The 18,255-nt window shown below is 44.8% G+C and overlaps 1 protein-coding gene across 1 annotated transcript in view; it reads right to left on the bottom strand.

The window, feature by feature from the left end:
• MOV10 (Mov10 RNA helicase) overlaps nt 1-18,255 on the bottom strand; it is a 129,490-nt gene that overhangs the window by 19,620 nt on the left and 91,615 nt on the right. The window contains exons 11-13 of the mRNA XM_089676727.1: nt 13,497-13,658; nt 11,732-11,835; nt 6,651-6,748 (exon numbers count right to left, since the gene is read on the bottom strand). Coding sequence (XP_089532853.1) covers nt 6,651-6,748; nt 11,732-11,835; nt 13,497-13,658 — 364 coding nt within the window. The remainder of the gene's footprint in view (nt 1-6,650; nt 6,749-11,731; nt 11,836-13,496; nt 13,659-18,255) is intronic.

Below are 18,255 nucleotides of genomic sequence, written 5' to 3'. Positions count from 1 at the left end.
TATTTCCAGTCCTTGGAAGCTCATTCATTTTCAATGTTTTCCAGGGCCAGGATACTCATGCACAGTAGAGGTAACAGAAGAGTGGAGCTGGACACAGAGGGAGATCATCATATAAGATTTATCAGTGTCACTGGACCTAGGGCACTGAAAATGGCATAGTCCATAAAATGTCCTCCGTAATTGAGAGTCTGTGTTGCGGCAGCCAGCTGCAGGAGCTAGAAGCGGCTCTGTAGAGATTCAAAAAGAGGTAAAGAGCGGCGCCATCGGAGTATACTATTCATGTAAACAGCTTTATTCAGACTGGTAAAAAACACTTACAGAAGAAGAAATAGTAGCAAGCTTGTATCTCCAGCTACTGGATTCAGTTCCAGCCACTGTGGGGAACAACCACTTGTCTCGGTCGCTCTGGTGGCTCCCAGGGCTCCCTAGCATGGTGTGTGTCCGACACTGGAAGCTCATGACCTTATTCCCAGAACTCGAGGCAGACAGGGGGTGTGGCGTGCATTCAGCGCATGCAAGCTCCTTCTTCAGGCGTTCAGGAACCGAATCCAGCAGAGGGAGATACAAACTTGCTACTATTTCTTCTTCTGTGTCTTTAACATGAATACTACACTCAGATGGCGCCACTCTTTACCTCTTCATGCAGAGTACAGTCTGTTTTGGTAAATAATGAATTCTTCCAAGGATGGGCTGCAGAAAACATCTTAGAATAGTGGTAGTTATTCAACAGTACTATTCAAACAGCTGATTATTGGGGAACCCTAGTGAGCACACCACTTTGATATCATTGAAAGGCATGTAAATAGTTTGTGGAAAACCTTTTCAAAGGTTTACATTTCTTTTAAAAACAAGATTAAAATATACAGTTTAAATGGGGGTAGGTTATTGCATATAGGATTGCCAACATGTCACATTTGTGATCCTGTTGCTGGTGATTGTTATGCAGGACTGAGGAGTACTCAACCATTTCAAAAGGTTACTCCATTGCTGGCTGGATGAGTGAGGCACTGCTCCTAGTGTTGATTCTGCTGCAAGGTATTGACCTGTGGAGACTGATTAGTACGTTCACTCTCCTTTTCATCCTGTCCCTGGTGACATCATGAAAGTGTGACGTCCGCCTTAGTTTAAAATATTCACATCAAAATACCATAACTGATTAAAAAATAAAATAAAAGAGTTCCTATGAAGGCTTGCTGATATTTAAACATCAGTCCAGTAAACACTGTTATTTATGTTCTAGGTGAACTCAGGTGGGCTAAATCACCCCTGGCCAGCTTCCCAACTCCCTAAGGTAACTTCAGTGTTGAGAGCTCTGCACTATATGCAGTGTGTATGTATTACATACAAGTGTATGGTTCTGCTATCCTCTGTATTTGTAAATAGCTGCTGTTAGTAAATTTCCACAGAGATAGTTGGTTAATAGCACGCACTTCCTTTCCCTGCTACCTAAGTCAGAAAACCCAGAAGAAGAAAGTGGAGAGAAAGAAAGGAACTGAACCATCTTACATACAGAGGCGTTGCTGCTGTATGTCACTCAGACCAGAAGCAGTAACTACTAGGCACGTATTCCTTGTTCTAATAGTTTAACTGCAGCTGTTCATAGCTTATTGAGTGGGTATCTGAATCATTGTGATAAATGTATCCCTGTTCCGTTGTTATTATCCATGTGCACAGTGCCATATAGCTAGATCTGTGCTTATATATGTGTGTAGTGGTCACCTTCCAGTATATTAGTAGGTGAACCTGTTTATTGCAATAGTTTTATTTATTTAACCCTGTCTCTTCAATCTGGGATTCTATACCGAGTTAGCTAGTTTTAGGTTTAGGGTCAATAACCAGCAAGGCTAGAGCCAGGTTTGTCATCCGACTGCCACTTGGTAGTTAAAGGTCCAGTTGCATGACAGATTAGAAACTACTAGGGACTAAGACATAGATAGTCTGAGTTCCAGTGCCACGTTACAGTTGAACAAAATGGACCACAGTTGGAAAATGGTTCAAGGATCACCCTATCATCCTCACGGGCCCCTGCAATTTAACTTTATTGCAACATTCATCTCTTGATATCTTTATTAATAACTACACTGCTCCAAAAAAAATTAAAGGAACATTTTGAAAACACATCAGATCTCAATGGGGAAAAGATCATGCTGGACATCTATACTGATATGGACTGGGTAATGTGTTAGGAATGTAAGGATGCCCCATCGTTTGATGGAAATGAAAATTATCAACCTAGAAAGGACTGAAAATCAAAGTGAAAAAATGATGCAGCAGGCTAGTCCATTTTGCTGAAATTTCATTGCAACTCAAAATGGTACTCAGTAGTTTTATGGCCTCCACGTGCTTGTATGCATGCCTGACATCGGGGCATGCTCCTAATGAGACGATGGATGGTGTCCTGGGGTATTTATCCCAGATCTGGATCAGGGCATCACTGATCTCCTGGACAGTCTAATGTGCAACCTGGCATCGTCGGATGGAAAGAAACATGATATCCTAGAGGTGTTCTATTGGATTTAGGTCAGGCGAGCGTGGGGGGCATTCAATGGTATCAATTCCTTCATCCTCCAGGAACTGTCTGCATACTCTCGCCACATGAGGCCAGGCATGGTCGTGCACCAGGAGGAACCCAGGACTCATTGCACCAGCAGAGGGTCTGACAATGGGTCCAAGGATTTCATCCCAATACCTAATGGCAGTCAGGGTGCCATTGTCTAGCCTGTAGATGTCTGTACGTTACTCCATGGATATGCCTCCCCAGGCCATCACTAACCCACCACCAAAACGGTCATGCTGAATGATGTTACAGATGTTACAGGCAACATAACATTCTCCATGGCTTCTCCAGACCCTATCACATCTGTCACATGTGCTCAGGGAGAACCTGCTCTCATCTGTGAAAAGCACAGGGTGCCAGTGGTGGACCTGCCAATTCTGGTGTTCAATGGCAAATACCAATCAAGCTCTATGGTGCCAGGCAGCGAGCCCTCAGGCCACTCTCATGAAGTCAGTTTCTGATTGTCATTTTGTAGGGCTCTGGCAGTGCTCATCCTGTTCCTCCTTGCACCAAGAACCTGTCCTGATGATGGGTTAAGGACCTTCTACGGCCCTGTCCAGCTCTACTAGAGTAACTGCCTGTCTCCTGGAAACTCCTCCATGCTCCTGAGACCGGGAGACACAACCCTCTGGCGATGGCACGTATTGATGTGCCATCCTGGAGCGTTGGACTTCCTGTGCAACCTCTGTAGGAGCAAGTTATCGCCTCATGCTACCATTAGTTACACTGACCCTAACCAACTCCAAAAACTAGTGAAAATGGTCAGAAAAGATGAGTAGGGAAAAAGAACGTCAGTGGCCTCCACCTGTAAAACCATTCGTGTTTTGGGGATCGTCTCATTGTTGCCCATCTAGTGCACCTGTTAGTTTCATTAACAACAAAGCAGCTGAAACTGATTAACAACCACCTCTGCTACTTAACTGACCAAATTGACTTGATGCTATACTCTGATTAAAAAGTGTTCCATTAATTTTTTTGAGTAGTGTATATATACCCGGGTACATGTGCACAATTCTATCAGGACTTTTGTTGGGCCCTTTGCTGATAATACATGTCTGTTAATTAGATGCATGTACTGTTATTAATCTCTTCTTATATAAAGCTTGTACACCAGTATGGAAAGAATACATCTATATACTTATGGTTAATGTTATATGCTGATTGCAGTAGTTCATCTGCCTCCAATTACTTTGTTTAGATTACTGGTTAATTTCCCAGGAAGGGACTCCCCTCTGTTCATAGAGGCACTGTCCTGGGTGGAGGCACTGTCAACCTTATTATCAAACCCACTTTTCCACTTAGCAGAAGTTCTGTTTTTTCTTCTTTACCTACAGGTTTAGCGCAATATCCTGTTAGGGAAGGGCCTTTTCTTATAAACCCCCAAAAGAGGGCTACACAACAAGTTAAACAACAAGATGAACAAGAAGATGCTGGTTCGTCAGCAAGTCATTATTTATGTAAAGCTAGAAAAGAAACCCATTTGAGTGGACTGAGCAAATTTAGGAACTTTTTTTCTCTGTTTTGGAGTCTAAAGGGGAAGCTTTTGAACTTCTATCAAGTTTTTTTTTGGTCTGTGTTTGTTTGGTGGATATTCAGCCTGTTCTATACTGGAGATCATTTTAATGTTAGAGTTACCACTGAAACAGAAAAAGTGAAAAAAAAAAAATCATCCAGTGAAGACACGTGTAGTTGAACATGTGTATTATATATTATTATGGCACCTAGTGTTATTGTGCTATGCTATAGTATTGAACCCACACTTTACCACCAATGTGAGCCTACAGCTGCCCCTAAAAAGTGTGTAAACCACTTAACCGTGTGTAATAATAAATAGGTAGAAACTATACAACTAAACAAAACATATATATTTCATAATACATAGACATGAGTGAATATGCTTCTTCTTAATAAATACAAATAAGTGAACGTAAATTAAATATTAATATTGCTGTGGACCAGTATTCTGTGTGCCCTCACCCCGTACAGAAGAAATAAGTGAATTGCTCACTCACCAAATTTATTTGACCCCGGTTAAGGTGGTCATTAACTCGTTGTTTGATTGTATGCTGGAAGATCCGCTTATGGCTTTGCAAAGATATTCCTCCGAGTCATCAGCACATCACAGATAATAAGCCCAGATGCATAACATTTGGTTTCAAATAGATCAATCTTGGGTGGTACCACAGCATCACAATTTTGTATGTATTTTCCTTATAAACCACACAGACAGAAGATTTAGATTTGTTTTTCCAAATTTTCTTCCACTGCGTCAGTTCAATGTCACATTGAAAAAACTGGAACCACTTGCGCATGTAATGATGAGTGTCATTAGAAAGGGGGGAAGCATCCATAAGAAGTTTGTATGTATTAGAAATTATGCCCTTTTGATGTGGACCTTGTATGCACAGGCGCTCAAAGAGAGTGGGTTTCCCAAGAGTCAATGTGGGGGACATGGTAGAGAAAAAGTGGCATATCAGGAGATAGATATATAAATGTTGGGAAGGTAGATCTTTTTTCTGGAGGTATGAGAATGGTTGCAGCTTCCCAGTCACAGGAAGTACTAGGTGGCGTAATTGGAAGAGATTGACTGTGACCCAAGGGATCACCCGGGGCATGGTCAAATTATCTGGAAGGTTGGAGTTAAAGAGGATATTAGTCAGTGCGAAGTGGCCATTTTTTTTAATCACAAAGACTATACAATCTGGTGGTGGTGTACAGGGCATCTCAGCATGTGAGTGCATTACCATTTTTACATGTATCATGTCTTAATCAATAAATGCTGCACTTAGAACCTTTATAAAAACATTTGATTTATTTGAGTTGCTTGGATCATCCCCTCAATAAAAGGAAAGCCTGAGACAAGTCCACCTAAGATTGATCTAGTTGAAACCATATGTTGTGCATCTGGGCTTATTATCTGTGATGTGCTGATGACTCGGAGGAATATCTTGGGAAAGCCATAAGCGGATCTTTCTGCATACAGTCAAACAATGAGTTAATGACCACCTTAACCGGGGTCACATAAATTTGGTGAGTGAGCAATTCACTTATTTCCTCTGCATGGGGTGAAGGCACACAGAATACTGGTCCACAGCATTGTGGTTTGAAAGGACTGTCACTACAATATTAATATTTAATTTACGTTCACTTATTCGTATTTATTAAGAAGAAGCATATTCACTCATGTCTATGTATTATGAAATGTATATGGTTTGTTTAGTTGTATAGCGCCTACCTATTTATGATTACACATGTGTAGTTATGCCTGTGAAAACTGCAGAGACTTTGGAGAGTGTCTCTCTCAAGTTTTGAAGCATCTCTGGGACCAAAAGCATACCTAAGGTAATTGCCATTTGAGACAACCCCTTTTTTGCTGTCCCGCCAGGTAGAGGCAGGCACACTGCACTCTTGCATCCAGCTTAGGTAGCCTGCCCTCTGTATACAAGGAAATGTTATTAAACTGAAGTGAAGATGCATATCTGGAATTTATACTCCTGCCAAGTGCCAGCCTACACCAAAGGCCGCTTGAGGCTGTTGCCTCACATTGCCTCATTTGTGGCACACCCCTGGTTAAAGCACAGACTACAATGAAATCCTGATGTAGGTTCCACCCCTTCCTTATTCCATTCAAAATTGGAAAAAGGTTTTGAAAGGAGTTCAACTTAAAGCCACGAGCTACCCTCCCACAAGCCCCAAATATATGGTCAACCCCTGCTGTACATAAAGTGTTTTTATTACTTACATAATTATCTTTGCATAATAATAAATATTAGAAATGTGGTGAAAATGTTAGAAAACAGCACAAATATAACACTGAAAACTTTAAAACATAAGTAAAAGAAGTATGTCAAAAGGTGGCAAAAGAATAACAAAATTCAAAGTGATAGTTATTGCAAAGCGGTTGATCAATTAAGATGATGAAAAAAAGAATACTCAATTGCATCAGAATGATGATGCCAGTGATAGGACACCAGCTAGATTTTCCTCTCATATGTAATTTCTAAGGAAAAATTGAAATTTAGAATACATTTGCTGGTTTATTGATTTGATATGGCAAATGGCTTCTAGTTCTAGTGAACTGCCGTTACTGTACCTGCCACAGCTGTCACACACTCTGGCTCTACTGCATGGCCAGACTCATCAATAAACACATGAGTGAAATGGCCAGATGGAAACTTTGCAGATGCAAGTCTAAGAAAAAAAAAAAAAAAGATACCAATGAACAAAGGATTAATGTAGAATACAAAATTTCTAATAATCTCTAGAACATCAGATTAAGTGCACTTATTGTTGCTGTAATCAAATTCTGGTGGAGAAAGTGCTTGCAAATTTTAAATCTGTGAGGGAGTTCTAGGGTCCACACTTCTATTCTAATTGGCAATGAATGAGAGCTGTCCCCAGCAAAGAAAAAGACCCAATCACAAACACCCTCCCAACCGTTAGTTTGTTCAGTTTTTGAGGGGGGTGGAGTACCCATTTTTTCTTGATATGAGGAGAAAGTGGCTCTCCCAAGTGAAAGCAAAGAGCAACAGATTCATCTTTGAACATGCAGCTGAGCCCAAGTAGTTGGTTTCTTGCTTGCTTTGTGGATTTCAGGAGGTTTGTTTGGGATTAAAGTGGAAGTAAACCCACTTTGGTAACTTTTACCTACAGGTAAACCTTTAATAAGGCTTACTTGTAGGCACTGTAAATATCTCCTAAAAGCACACCATTTAGGAGATATTTACTGTAGAAGCACCGGTAATGTCACATGAGCGGGAGTGACAACATTGCAGCTCAACCAATCAGGTGGATGCAGCTCGTGAACCCAGAAGGAAGACCAAGTGAAGATGGAAGCCCCGGGGAACTGTGCCAGCGCTCCTCTGGAAGGCTTCGTCTTCAGGCAAGTCTTTAAAAATGTGCTAGTAAGCAATGCAAGTTGATCATTTAACAGATATCTGTCAAGAGGGACACGTTGGAATACATAGATCAGTGGGTGTAGCTGCAGATTGTCAAAGAATATTCCAACAGTGGCCTTTGCCATTGTCGGAATACAGTGCCCTAGGGGGGAGGGAGGGGGGTTCCTTCATCCACCTCATTTGTGAGGATAGAGGCATTTGTTTAATTCCTTTATCTTCAGCCTGACGATTGAAGAAAAAAAATACACTAACTGTGTATGACCAGATTTACATTTAGAGTAATTTGTGTAGAGCACTTGCCTCCAGTTACTATTAGAGAGTCGCAGATGCATTTTTTTAGGTCAAATAATATCAATCTATTCCTTGACCACTGCCATTATAATTCTTTAAAATGCATAGTAGACAACAGGGGCGGACTGACCATTTGGAAACTCGGGCACTGCCCGAGAGTCCGGGGTCAGTAGGGGACCCCATGAGATGACCCTGGTACCTTTTTCATAGGCTTTTTTGAGTTTGGGCAAGGACACAGGGGCCCCATGATCCCCTATTGCTCGGGGGCCCCATGAGTTGTCAGTCCGCCCCTGATAGACATTGTTCTGTTGGATACCTGTTTAGGCACACCTAAGAACAAGGGGGGAGCAAGCAATGTTTACGTCTCTTGCTTTCAGCACTGGCTCTTCCGCAAGTACTACTTAGAAGGCAGCTGTTATAAAAAGAATCCCCAAACTGTCCAAATAACATAATAATGCTTTTTACACAATGCCCAATAATATATTGAAAAAATTGTTGTTGGCCATGTAACACAGGGATTGACTGTTGCCAAGATTATTTTGTAATGCCATAGATGTCACTCTACATCTGTACAGAGAGCAGTAGTCTTTAAAAGTCAATATTTCCATTGGCAATATTCTCAATTTCTTGCTTTGCAGCTGATCTAGCAATATCTGATGTTTCACAACCTTTTATTGAATTTACTGAATGAAAAAAAGGACCAAAAGCTGCTGTACAACATCTGGGAAGGGTAGGAAGAGGCAACTGAGAGTACAGCAGCAAAGGAGTAGCTAGATAATTTTGCTCTCCCTGTTTACTGCATATACAGTGATGCAGGGCCGGTGCAAAACTATTTCACACCCGAGGCAAGACCAGCTACATTCGAGCCCCCCCCCCCCCCAAAAAAAAAAAAAAAAATGGAAAAAAAAAACAGTAGAAAATATTAAAATCAACAAAACATGAAACTGCTAAATTTCTTTTAATTCGAAAAAAATAAGTGCCATAAGATGCCAGCAGCACCGATATTAAAGACAAATTATATATTAACCAAATTTAAATTAACTGCATTAGCCAGACAGAGAAACAAACAAAAAAAAAAGAAACCGTTGCAAAACTCCACAGTGATCACCAGCCGCCTCTCGGCTTGCAGTAAGGGACTGACTCTGTGAGGAACACTGGAAGGAGCAGCAGCTCAGCTGCTACACTGGCCCCAGACACCCAGCATCTTCCTCTGTCCTTTCTTCCTCCCCCTCTGCCACCCCTCCCCTCAGCTGAAGGATCATTCATGATGTGGCGGTGTCCCACGCGATCAACCAACATCCGCTCCCCTCACCCCGACCATTGTTCACCCCTCTCCTCCTCCTGTCACCTCCATAACCTGCCATCCTCCTAGGCTCAGCTCACCTCTGATGGCTGCTGCCGGAGTGTGGCTCTCCTCCCAGCACTACACTACTTCCCTCTCATACACATTGGGACCAGATCATCCTACTCACATAGGGTTAACCCTGAAACCAGAGCACACCCCCACCTACTGATTGGCTGCAGCAGTGTAGAAGAAGGCGGAGCCAGTGCTGGACATGCCCCATTCGTTCACTAACCAGCTCCCTGTTACAGCTGGAGGATCATGTGTGCCAGTGTGTGTACTGGAGATGTACATACCCATCCTCTGATCAGAGACTGCTAACCAGCCGGGGTCCTGGGCTAATGTCTTCACTTCCAACCCTAGGGGGAGCCGACACTTGACTGCTACATGGAATATTGTCAAATGTGTATATATGTACTAAATGGTCATGTGCGTGGACAGGCTGTGAGACAATTGTGCAGAGTAAAGATAACCTCATTCTGTGTGTATGAGGAGAGCGGGACTTTGCAGAGAAATGAAGAATTCATACAAGAGGTCCATAGGCCACACAGAGAGAGTGCTGGCCTCTGCTGAGCCCAGGCACCCCTATGTGGCAGTGTGCCCTAAGTGGCTGCCTAGTTTACCCAGTGAAAGCACCGGCCCTGCAGTAATGCAAAAGATTGTTTGCTGAAAAAAAAAAAAAAGTGGCTTGGTTTTACAGGTGGAGGCCACTGACATTTTTTTCCCTTCTCATCTTTTCTGACAATTTTCACTAGTTTTGCATTTGGCTAGAGTCAGTGTCGTTACTGGTAGCATAAGGCGATACCTGGACCCTACGAAGGTTGCACAGGCAGTCCAACTCCTCCAGGATGGCACATCAATATGTGCCATTGCCAAAAGGTTTGCTGTGTCTTCCAGCACAGTCTCAAGAGCATGGAGGAGATTCCAGGAGACAGGCAGTTACTCTAGGAGATCTGGACAGGGCTATAGAAGGAACAGGATGAGCACTGCCAGAGCCCTACAAAATGACCTCCAGCAGGCCACTGCTGTGAATGTCTCTGACCAAACAATCAGAAACAGACTTCATAAGGGTGGTCTGAGAGCCCAATGTCCTCTAGTGGGCCCTGTGCTCACTACCACCACCATAGAGCTCATTTGGCATTTGCTACTGAACACTAGATTTGGCAGGTCCGCCACTCATGCTCTGTGCTTTTCACAAATTAGAGCGGGTTCACCCTGAGCACGTGACAGACATGAAAGGGTCTGGAAAAGCCATGGAGAACATTGTGCTGCCCATAACATTATTCAGCATGACCGTTTTGGTGGTGGGTCAGTGATGGTCTGGGGAGGCGTATCCATGGAGGGATGCACAGACCTCTACAGGTTATACAATGGCACCTAACTTCCATTAGATATCAGGATGAAATTTTTGGACCCATTGTCAGACCCTACGCTGGAGCAGTGGGTCCTGGGTTCCACCTGGTGCACGATAATGCCCAGCCTCACGTGGTGAGAGTATGCAGGCAGTTCCTAGAGAATGAAGAAACTGATACCATTGAATGGACCCCACACTTGCCTGACCTAAATCCAATAGAACACCTCTGGGATATCATGTTTCGGCCCATCCAACACAGCCAGGTTGCACCTCAGGCTGTCCAGGAGCTCAGTGATGCCCTAGTCCACATCTAGGGGGAAATATCCCAGGACACCATCCGTCGTCTCATTAGGAGCATGCCCCGACGTTGTCAGGCATGCATACAGGCACGTAGGGGCCATACAAACTATTGAGTACCATTTTGAGTTACTGCAATGAAATTTCAGCAAAATGGACTAGCCTGCTGCATCAATTTTCACTTTGATTTTCAGGGACATCCTTACATTCTTAACACATTACCCAGTCCATATCAGTATAGATATCCAGCATGATATTTTTGCCCATTGAGATTTGATGTGAATTCAAAGTGTTCCTTTAATTTTTTTGAGCAGTGTATATAGAATATAATATCAATCTTCTGGAAACACTGCAACATTTTTCAAACCCACTTGGACCGACGAATACACAAAATGAATGTCGAAGATAAAAAATGATTTCCAAAAACAATTTGGTTCAACATCATGAATGTGATGAAATGAAATCCTTCAATTAACTAATGCATCTGAGACTAAACTTTCCAGCATGCACACGTCTACAATTCACACATTGGTACACAGATTAGATTATTTTTTTTTTTTTTAAATTAGAAGACTAAAACAGAGTTATTGTTTTACATTTATCACACCGGAAATCCTCCTACTGCATTCTATATTAACACAACAAAAATTATATTATTCCCGTGATATTACTTCTAATACTGTCAAACCAAAACTGAAATATGCCAAAACAGTCTATGCTCATATACAGCAACAGCAAAAATATTGGAATGGACATCAAATGTGCAAAATTATTGGTGCCAAAAGCCCTGCGCTGAAATGTCTGCTACAAATTGAATTGATCTACCTCAGATAAGTTAAACGGATAGCTTCCAGAGTTTCTCAGTAGGACTGCTATGGGGGAGAAAACAAAGCAAAAAAAACAAAAAGGGAATTTTGGTTGTTAAAATGTAATATTCTTTCTACTACCCTCCCATACAAAGATGAAGATGAACTAGAATATGCCCATCTTACCTTCCAGCAGTAACAAGAGTTGTAATGATTACTCGGTACGGTGTCAGTTGACGTTTACTAGGATACTCATAATCTCCTTTTCTGGCATTCCAGTTACAACAAGGCTATACAGAAAGTAAAAATATTCAAAATTACACACTTTATACAATAACACCAAAAGGAACAATGTAAAGATTCAGGCACACTCGAGTGTGAATGGGGCCTAAACAAGTCTCTTTTTGTGGTGACCATCCATCCTCCTAGATACCTGGAGCAACTGGGATTTAAACACAAGCTGAGCCTGCCTATCTTGAGTAAAGACAGGCATGTTCTTTTGGAGAGTACAATATTGATAGTAAGGTGAAAGGATCACTAAGAAACAGTGTTGATTTATACGAAGATTCATTGGGTGAACAGTTTTTTAAGGATCATCTAACAGGAAGAATTGTATTATACTTTCTATTATGTTGGGTACGTTTCTTATCCTTTGATTTTCACTTGGACTTTTGTTTATTATTCCTGGTATGTTGACACAAATTATCACTCAGCTCTTTGTATGTGGATTTACATTTTTGTGTGTATTATGTATTATTATACATATATAGCACTACCCCCTATAGGAGCCGCTGAGTTTTGGGTCACCTTAAAGCTCTGCACAGCCAGGCAACACAGATTTTCTTTCACATTTGGCACACTAGAGACAGTAAACAGTCCTTGAGCTTGGTGTTGTGATTTTATAAAGGGGTGTAGAACTTTGATGGGGTTAAGGGGTGTATAGGATGCCCAAGGAAACTGAAACTTGAGGACAAACTCCTTAGCAACTATGTACAGATGTGGACAAAAGTAGTCTCTCCTTTAAGAGCATTCCAGCACTCTGGTGTACCTCCTCAGACCCCAGATGAATCCTCCTCTTCACCCAGCTGCCTGAGGGTATTCCCTGGGCAAGAGGGCCCAGAAACCACCAATTTGGAACAGCAGCCCCGGATGAGAAGCTAGTTTTGTTTTCCACTTGACTGCCCTGTCCCTTTATGCAGCCCAAAGGGTGTTCTAGTACTTACACTGTCCTTCCTGATAGCTTAATGGGTTGGTGGCTGCTTTCAGGCCTTTTGCTGGGCTGGTTCCTTCCCAGCTGCTCAAGATGTTCTCTCTTGGAGACAGTGGCACGATACTTAAGGGTTGCCTTGGTCACTATGCCCAGCCTCCTGCCAGGGGATTGGCCAAGGTCTCTCAAGTATGCAGATCCAAGCTTCCTCCTCTCCTCCATCCCTCCTACAGAAAGCTCTCAGGTTTCTGGACAGGTTGGAGGGCTCCAGAAGCCCTGACTTTCAGAACTTCACTAACCTGTCCTAAGGTAACCTCTCTATCTCACTTACAGGCTGACTCATCTCAGGCTGCTACTCAGCCTCTGCCTAAAAAAAAAAAAAGAACTCTTTACTTTGCATTTTGTTTTATGTTGCATTGTATGCATTTATGGTTTATTACTCAACTGTGGCATGTGCTGAAGAGGAGCCCCTCATATGCAAGTTTTATAATATAATTTGTGTGTCTTGTGACACAGCCAGAACTAGTGGGTTCTCACTTGCAGGCTGTGACACTCAAAGAAAGTCAGGCAGCATTGCTGACAAGTGGTAGCCTTGGATTTGCTCAGCAACTTTAGAAAAACAGTTGATTAATGGGGTATTTGAACGTAAGGCTCTGCCAATCAGTAGCAGGTGGGTTGGTGGTCTTAAAATGGAAAGTCTCTTTATAGCACAGATTTAAAAAAAATTTAACATTTAATTACTACCTTAATATCCTCTGGCACAAATCGAAAGTCCACACTGCTGGCCATCAATCTGTAGATATCTTTCTTGTCTAGATGCTTCATAAGACGCTGACAAAGGAGATCTGAAGCGCTGTTGGAAGGAGCGCATGCCAGTACATGAGAATTAGGAATGTTCTTTATCACCTGTAAAAAAAGATGGATGTGAAGGCTAAAAATTGGATAAATAGAAACTACAACCACAAATTTTAAACTACAATGGGCCACAAATGCGAGCAGCAGACATCACAATTTTTTGGCTGGTACAAAAAAAAAAAGGTTTCTTATACTGTCATGTTTCACATGACTGTCATATTGACTGTCATATGCCTTTAAGTGTTTTCTACATCTGGTCTCTGCCCCTCCCCCTTTCCCAGGAATGCATTGCCGTTCTAGCCTCATGTCATGGAGCAGAAACATTATGATCTTTTGACCCATCGAATGTTCATTGTTGTAAGATTCTCTCAGTTTATGGAATAAACTTCACAAGATGTCTTATCGATTGAGTCACTGACTGTGGTATCCAGCTGAGGTTGAAGTTATCGCTATCTCATCACAACTGTAAGTTAAAGAGATCACACTATCAATGCTTAGATTGGAGAGACAGAACATATACAGCTGCAAGAAAAAGTATGTGAACCCCTTGAGATTATGTGGAGTTTTGCATGAATTGGGCATAAAATGTGGTCTGAACGTCATCTAAGTCACAACAATAGAAGAACACAGTCTGCTGAACATAATACTACACAAACATTAGATGTTGCCATGGTTTAATTGCACATAACATGTAAACATTCACAGTGCAGGGAGGAAAAAAGTATGTGAGGCCCTAGCTTAAGGACTTCTCCCAGAGCTAATTGGAGCCAGGAGTGAGCCAACCTTGACTCCAATCAGTGTGATGATATTGGATGTGTTGCTGACAGCTGTCCTGCCCTTAAAAAACACACACTGTTTTGGGTTTACTGGTTTCAAGAAGCACTGTCTGATGTGAACCATGCCTCGCAGAAAAGAGCTCTCAGCAGACCTACGATCAAGAATTGTTGACTTGCATGAAGCTGGAAAGGGTTACAAAAGTATCTCCAAAAGCCATGATGTTCATATGTACACGGTAAGACAGACTGTTTACAAATGGAGAAAGTTTAGCACTGTTGCTACTCTCCCTAGGTGTGGTCGTCCTGTAAAAATGACTGCAAGAGCACAGCGCAGGATGCTGCACGAGGTAAAGAAGAATCCCAGAGTGTCAGCTAAAGACCTACAGAAATCTCTGGTACATGCTAACATTTTTGTTGACACATCTACAATAAGGAAAACATTAAACAAGAATGGAGTACATGGGAGGACACCACGGAGGAAGCCATTGATGTCCAAAAAGAATAGTGCAACACATTTGAAGATTGCAAACGAACACCTGGATGTTTCACAGCACTACTGGCAAAATATACTGTGGACAGATGAAACCAAGATTGAGTTGTTTGGGAAGAATACACAACACTATGGGTGGAGAAAAAAAAGGCACAGCACACCAACATCAAAACCTCATCCCCACTGTAAAACATGGCGGAGGGAGCATCATGGTTTGGCGCTGCTTTGCTGCCTCAGGGCCTGGACGGGTTGTTGTCATTGATGGGAAAATGAATTCCAGAGTTTATCAAGACATTTTGCAGGAAAACGTACGACCATCTGCCTGCCAACTGAAGCTCCGCAGAGGATGGGTGATGCAACAGGACAATGACCCAAAGCATACAAGTAATTCAACAGAACAATGGCTGCAACAGCACAGAATATGCCTTCTGGAGTGGCCCAGTCAGAGTCCTGACCTCAACCCGATTGAAATGCTGTGGCATGACCTTAAGAGAGCGATTCACACCAGACCTCCCAAGAATATTGCTACACTGAAACAGTTTTGTGAAGAGGAGTGGTGTTAGGAATGGACTGGCCAGCAATGGTGGGACTCACCTGCCTTTTGATCTGCAGTACCAGGGCTGGCCAGCGGGTGCTCCCAGCAATCAGAGACTCAACCTTTCAGCCAGCTAACACCTGGAACTGATGATGCTGGGGTATTTAAGGGATGGCCAGACTTGCAGACTCGGCCTTGGTGTTGTGTTTGTCCTGGGCCCTGTATCTGTCCTGCATCCTGTTTCTGTTCCTTTGCTGACTTCTCCTGCTCTGATCCTGGCTTGTGACCCTGACCATTCCTCTGTCTGACCCTCTGTACTACGCTGCTTGCTACCTGTTCCGATCCCTGGCTTGTGACCCGGACCATCCCTCTGTCTGACCCTCTGTACTATGCTGCTTGCTACCTGCTGAACCTGGCCTGTGACCCCGACCATTCTCCGCTTGCTCCCCCTGTACCTACCTGCCCAATTGATATTGACCCGGCCTGCCTGACGACGCTTGCTTGTATATACTGTTATCTGTGGGTGGTTTGGTTTGTTTGCACTGTATTATGTTTTAGTATTGCACTGCGTTTATGTTTGTACTGTTAGTGTTAATAAATTATATTGTTTATAACATATCTGAGGTCTGCGTTTCCCTGCTTCAGTCACACACCTCTGGTCATACCTGGGAGCCCTGACATTACACCAAGGCCAATCCTGACCAGAAGTGGCTGCACAGGGAAGCCATCTTGGCTTGTTGATGGGAAGGATGGATCTTGATGAGGTTGAGTATTTATATCTGCTAGTGTTTGATGACAGGGAGTATGCTTATCAGACTCTGAAGGAGTATACCCGGGATGAACTGCTAGAATGTATACGGCTCGCTCATGTTCTAGTAGATCAGGGCACAGTGTTCTCTGAGGTGCAGCCATTGATTGAGGTTTGTGCAGAGTTGGTTTCATCTGGTTCCCCCGAATGCAGGGATGAATTTTTGCCACCATTTAGTGCAGACCAGGTAGAGTCCCTGGTGTGGTTATTAGAGGATGATGTGGGTTACTTTCTGGAGCGTTATTCCACATGTTCACCACAGACACTGCAAGATTGTATAAACGCAGTGCAGTCATTGACCAGACAGACTTTGTGTAAGCTCAGCTTTGTTCAACCCCTACTGCAGACATGGACAGACTTGTTGCACCCAGCCTCAGTCAGCTTACAAAAACCCAGTCCTGTTTCTAACTCTACTCCTGTATTCCCACCAGCTCCTCCAGTTACAGCCCAGTATACTTGGCTATCTACCGCATGTCAGTACCCTATTCCCACTCGCTGCACCTATCCTGCCTTTAACCCTGTAAAAAAGCCCTCTGTAGCAACTGCTCCCTCTCCTGTTCCATCCTCCAGTTTTTCTCTGTCTCCAGCTGCTCCATTCGTTTGCAGACCTGCGTTTACTTGCAGTGCTCCAGTAATTAAAACCAGAAAAAAGCGAAAATTCTTTCCAACCAATACCATCCTGCCAGTATCCAAACCGGTGAACCAGCCTGAAGCCTCTACTCAGCCTGAAGCCTCTACTCAGCCTGAAGCCTCTCTTCAGCCGGATGCCTCTCTTCAGCCGGATGCCTCTCTTCAGCCGGATGCCTCTCTTCAGCCGGATGCCTCTCTTCAGCCGGATGCCTCTCTTCAGCCGGATGCCTCTCTTCAGCCGGATGCCTCTCTTCAGCCGGATGCCTCTCTTCAGCCGGATGCCTCTCTTCAGCCTGATGCCTCTCTTCAGCCTGATGCCTCTCTTCAGCCTGATGCCCCTCTTCAGCCTGATGCCTCTCCTCAGCCTGAAGCCTCTCCTCAGCCTGATGCCTGCATTCAGCCTGATGCCGCTACTCAGCAGGATGAACTGATCCAGCCCGACGATCCTATTAGGCCAGTTGACTCGATGCCCGCTGTTGATCCAGATGATCCGGTACCTGATCCAGTGCCCGCTGTCGTGCCAATTGACTCAGAGCCCGCTGTCCAGTCAGACGATCCAATGTCTGACCCAGTGCCCGCGGTCATACCAGTTGACTCGGAGCCCACTGCCTTGCCAGATGACGCGGTGCCCGCTGTCGAGCCAAATGACCTGATGCCTGGTGACCCGATGCCCGCTGTCCAGCCAGACGATCCAATGTCTGACCCAGTGCCAGCGGTCATCCCAGTTGACTCGGAGCCCACTGTTGTGCCTGGTGACTCGGTGCCCGCCGCCCCGCCTGGGGGCCCGAGACCTGTCGTTCCGCCTAAGGGCCCGAGACCTGTCGCTCCATCTGGGGGTCCGGCGCCCGCCGCTCCGTCTGAGGGCCCGAGACCTGTCGCTCCACCTGGGGGTCCGGCGCCCGCCGCTCCGCCTGAGGGCCCGAGACCTGTCGCTCCATCTGGGGGTCCGGCGCCCGCCGCTCCGCCTGAGGGCCCGAGACCTGTCGCTCCTCCTGGGGGTCCGGCGCCTGCCGCTCCGCCTGAGGGCCCGAGACCTGTCGCTCCACCTGGGGGTCCGGCGCCCGCCGCTCCGCCTGAGGGCCCGAGACCTGTCGCTCCAGCTGGGGGTCCGGCGCCCGCCGCTCCGCCTGAGGGCCCGAGACCTATCGCTCCATCTGGAGGTCCGGCGCCCGCCGCTCCGCCTGAGGGCCCGAGACCTGTCGCTCCGCCTGGGGGTCCGGCGCCCGCCGCTCCGCCTGGGGGTCCGGCGCCCGCCGCTCCGCCTGGGGGCCCGATGCCTGTCGCCCCGCCTGGGGGCCCGATGCCTGTCGCCCCGCCTGGGGGCCCGATGCCTGTCGCCCCGCCTGGGGGCCCGAGGCCTGTCGCCCCGCCTGGGGGCCCGAGGCCTGTCGCCCCGCCTGGGGGCCCGA

This window comes from Staurois parvus, unplaced genomic scaffold, assembly GCF_062004578.1.
Source record: "Staurois parvus isolate SC_StPar_1 unplaced genomic scaffold, SC_StPar_1.0 ptg000172l, whole genome shotgun sequence".
In the NCBI taxonomy this organism is placed as follows: domain Eukaryota; kingdom Metazoa; phylum Chordata; class Amphibia; order Anura; family Ranidae; genus Staurois; species Staurois parvus.
Note: the sequence above shows the minus strand (reverse complement) of the source record. Positions and strands in the feature narration are given on the sequence as shown.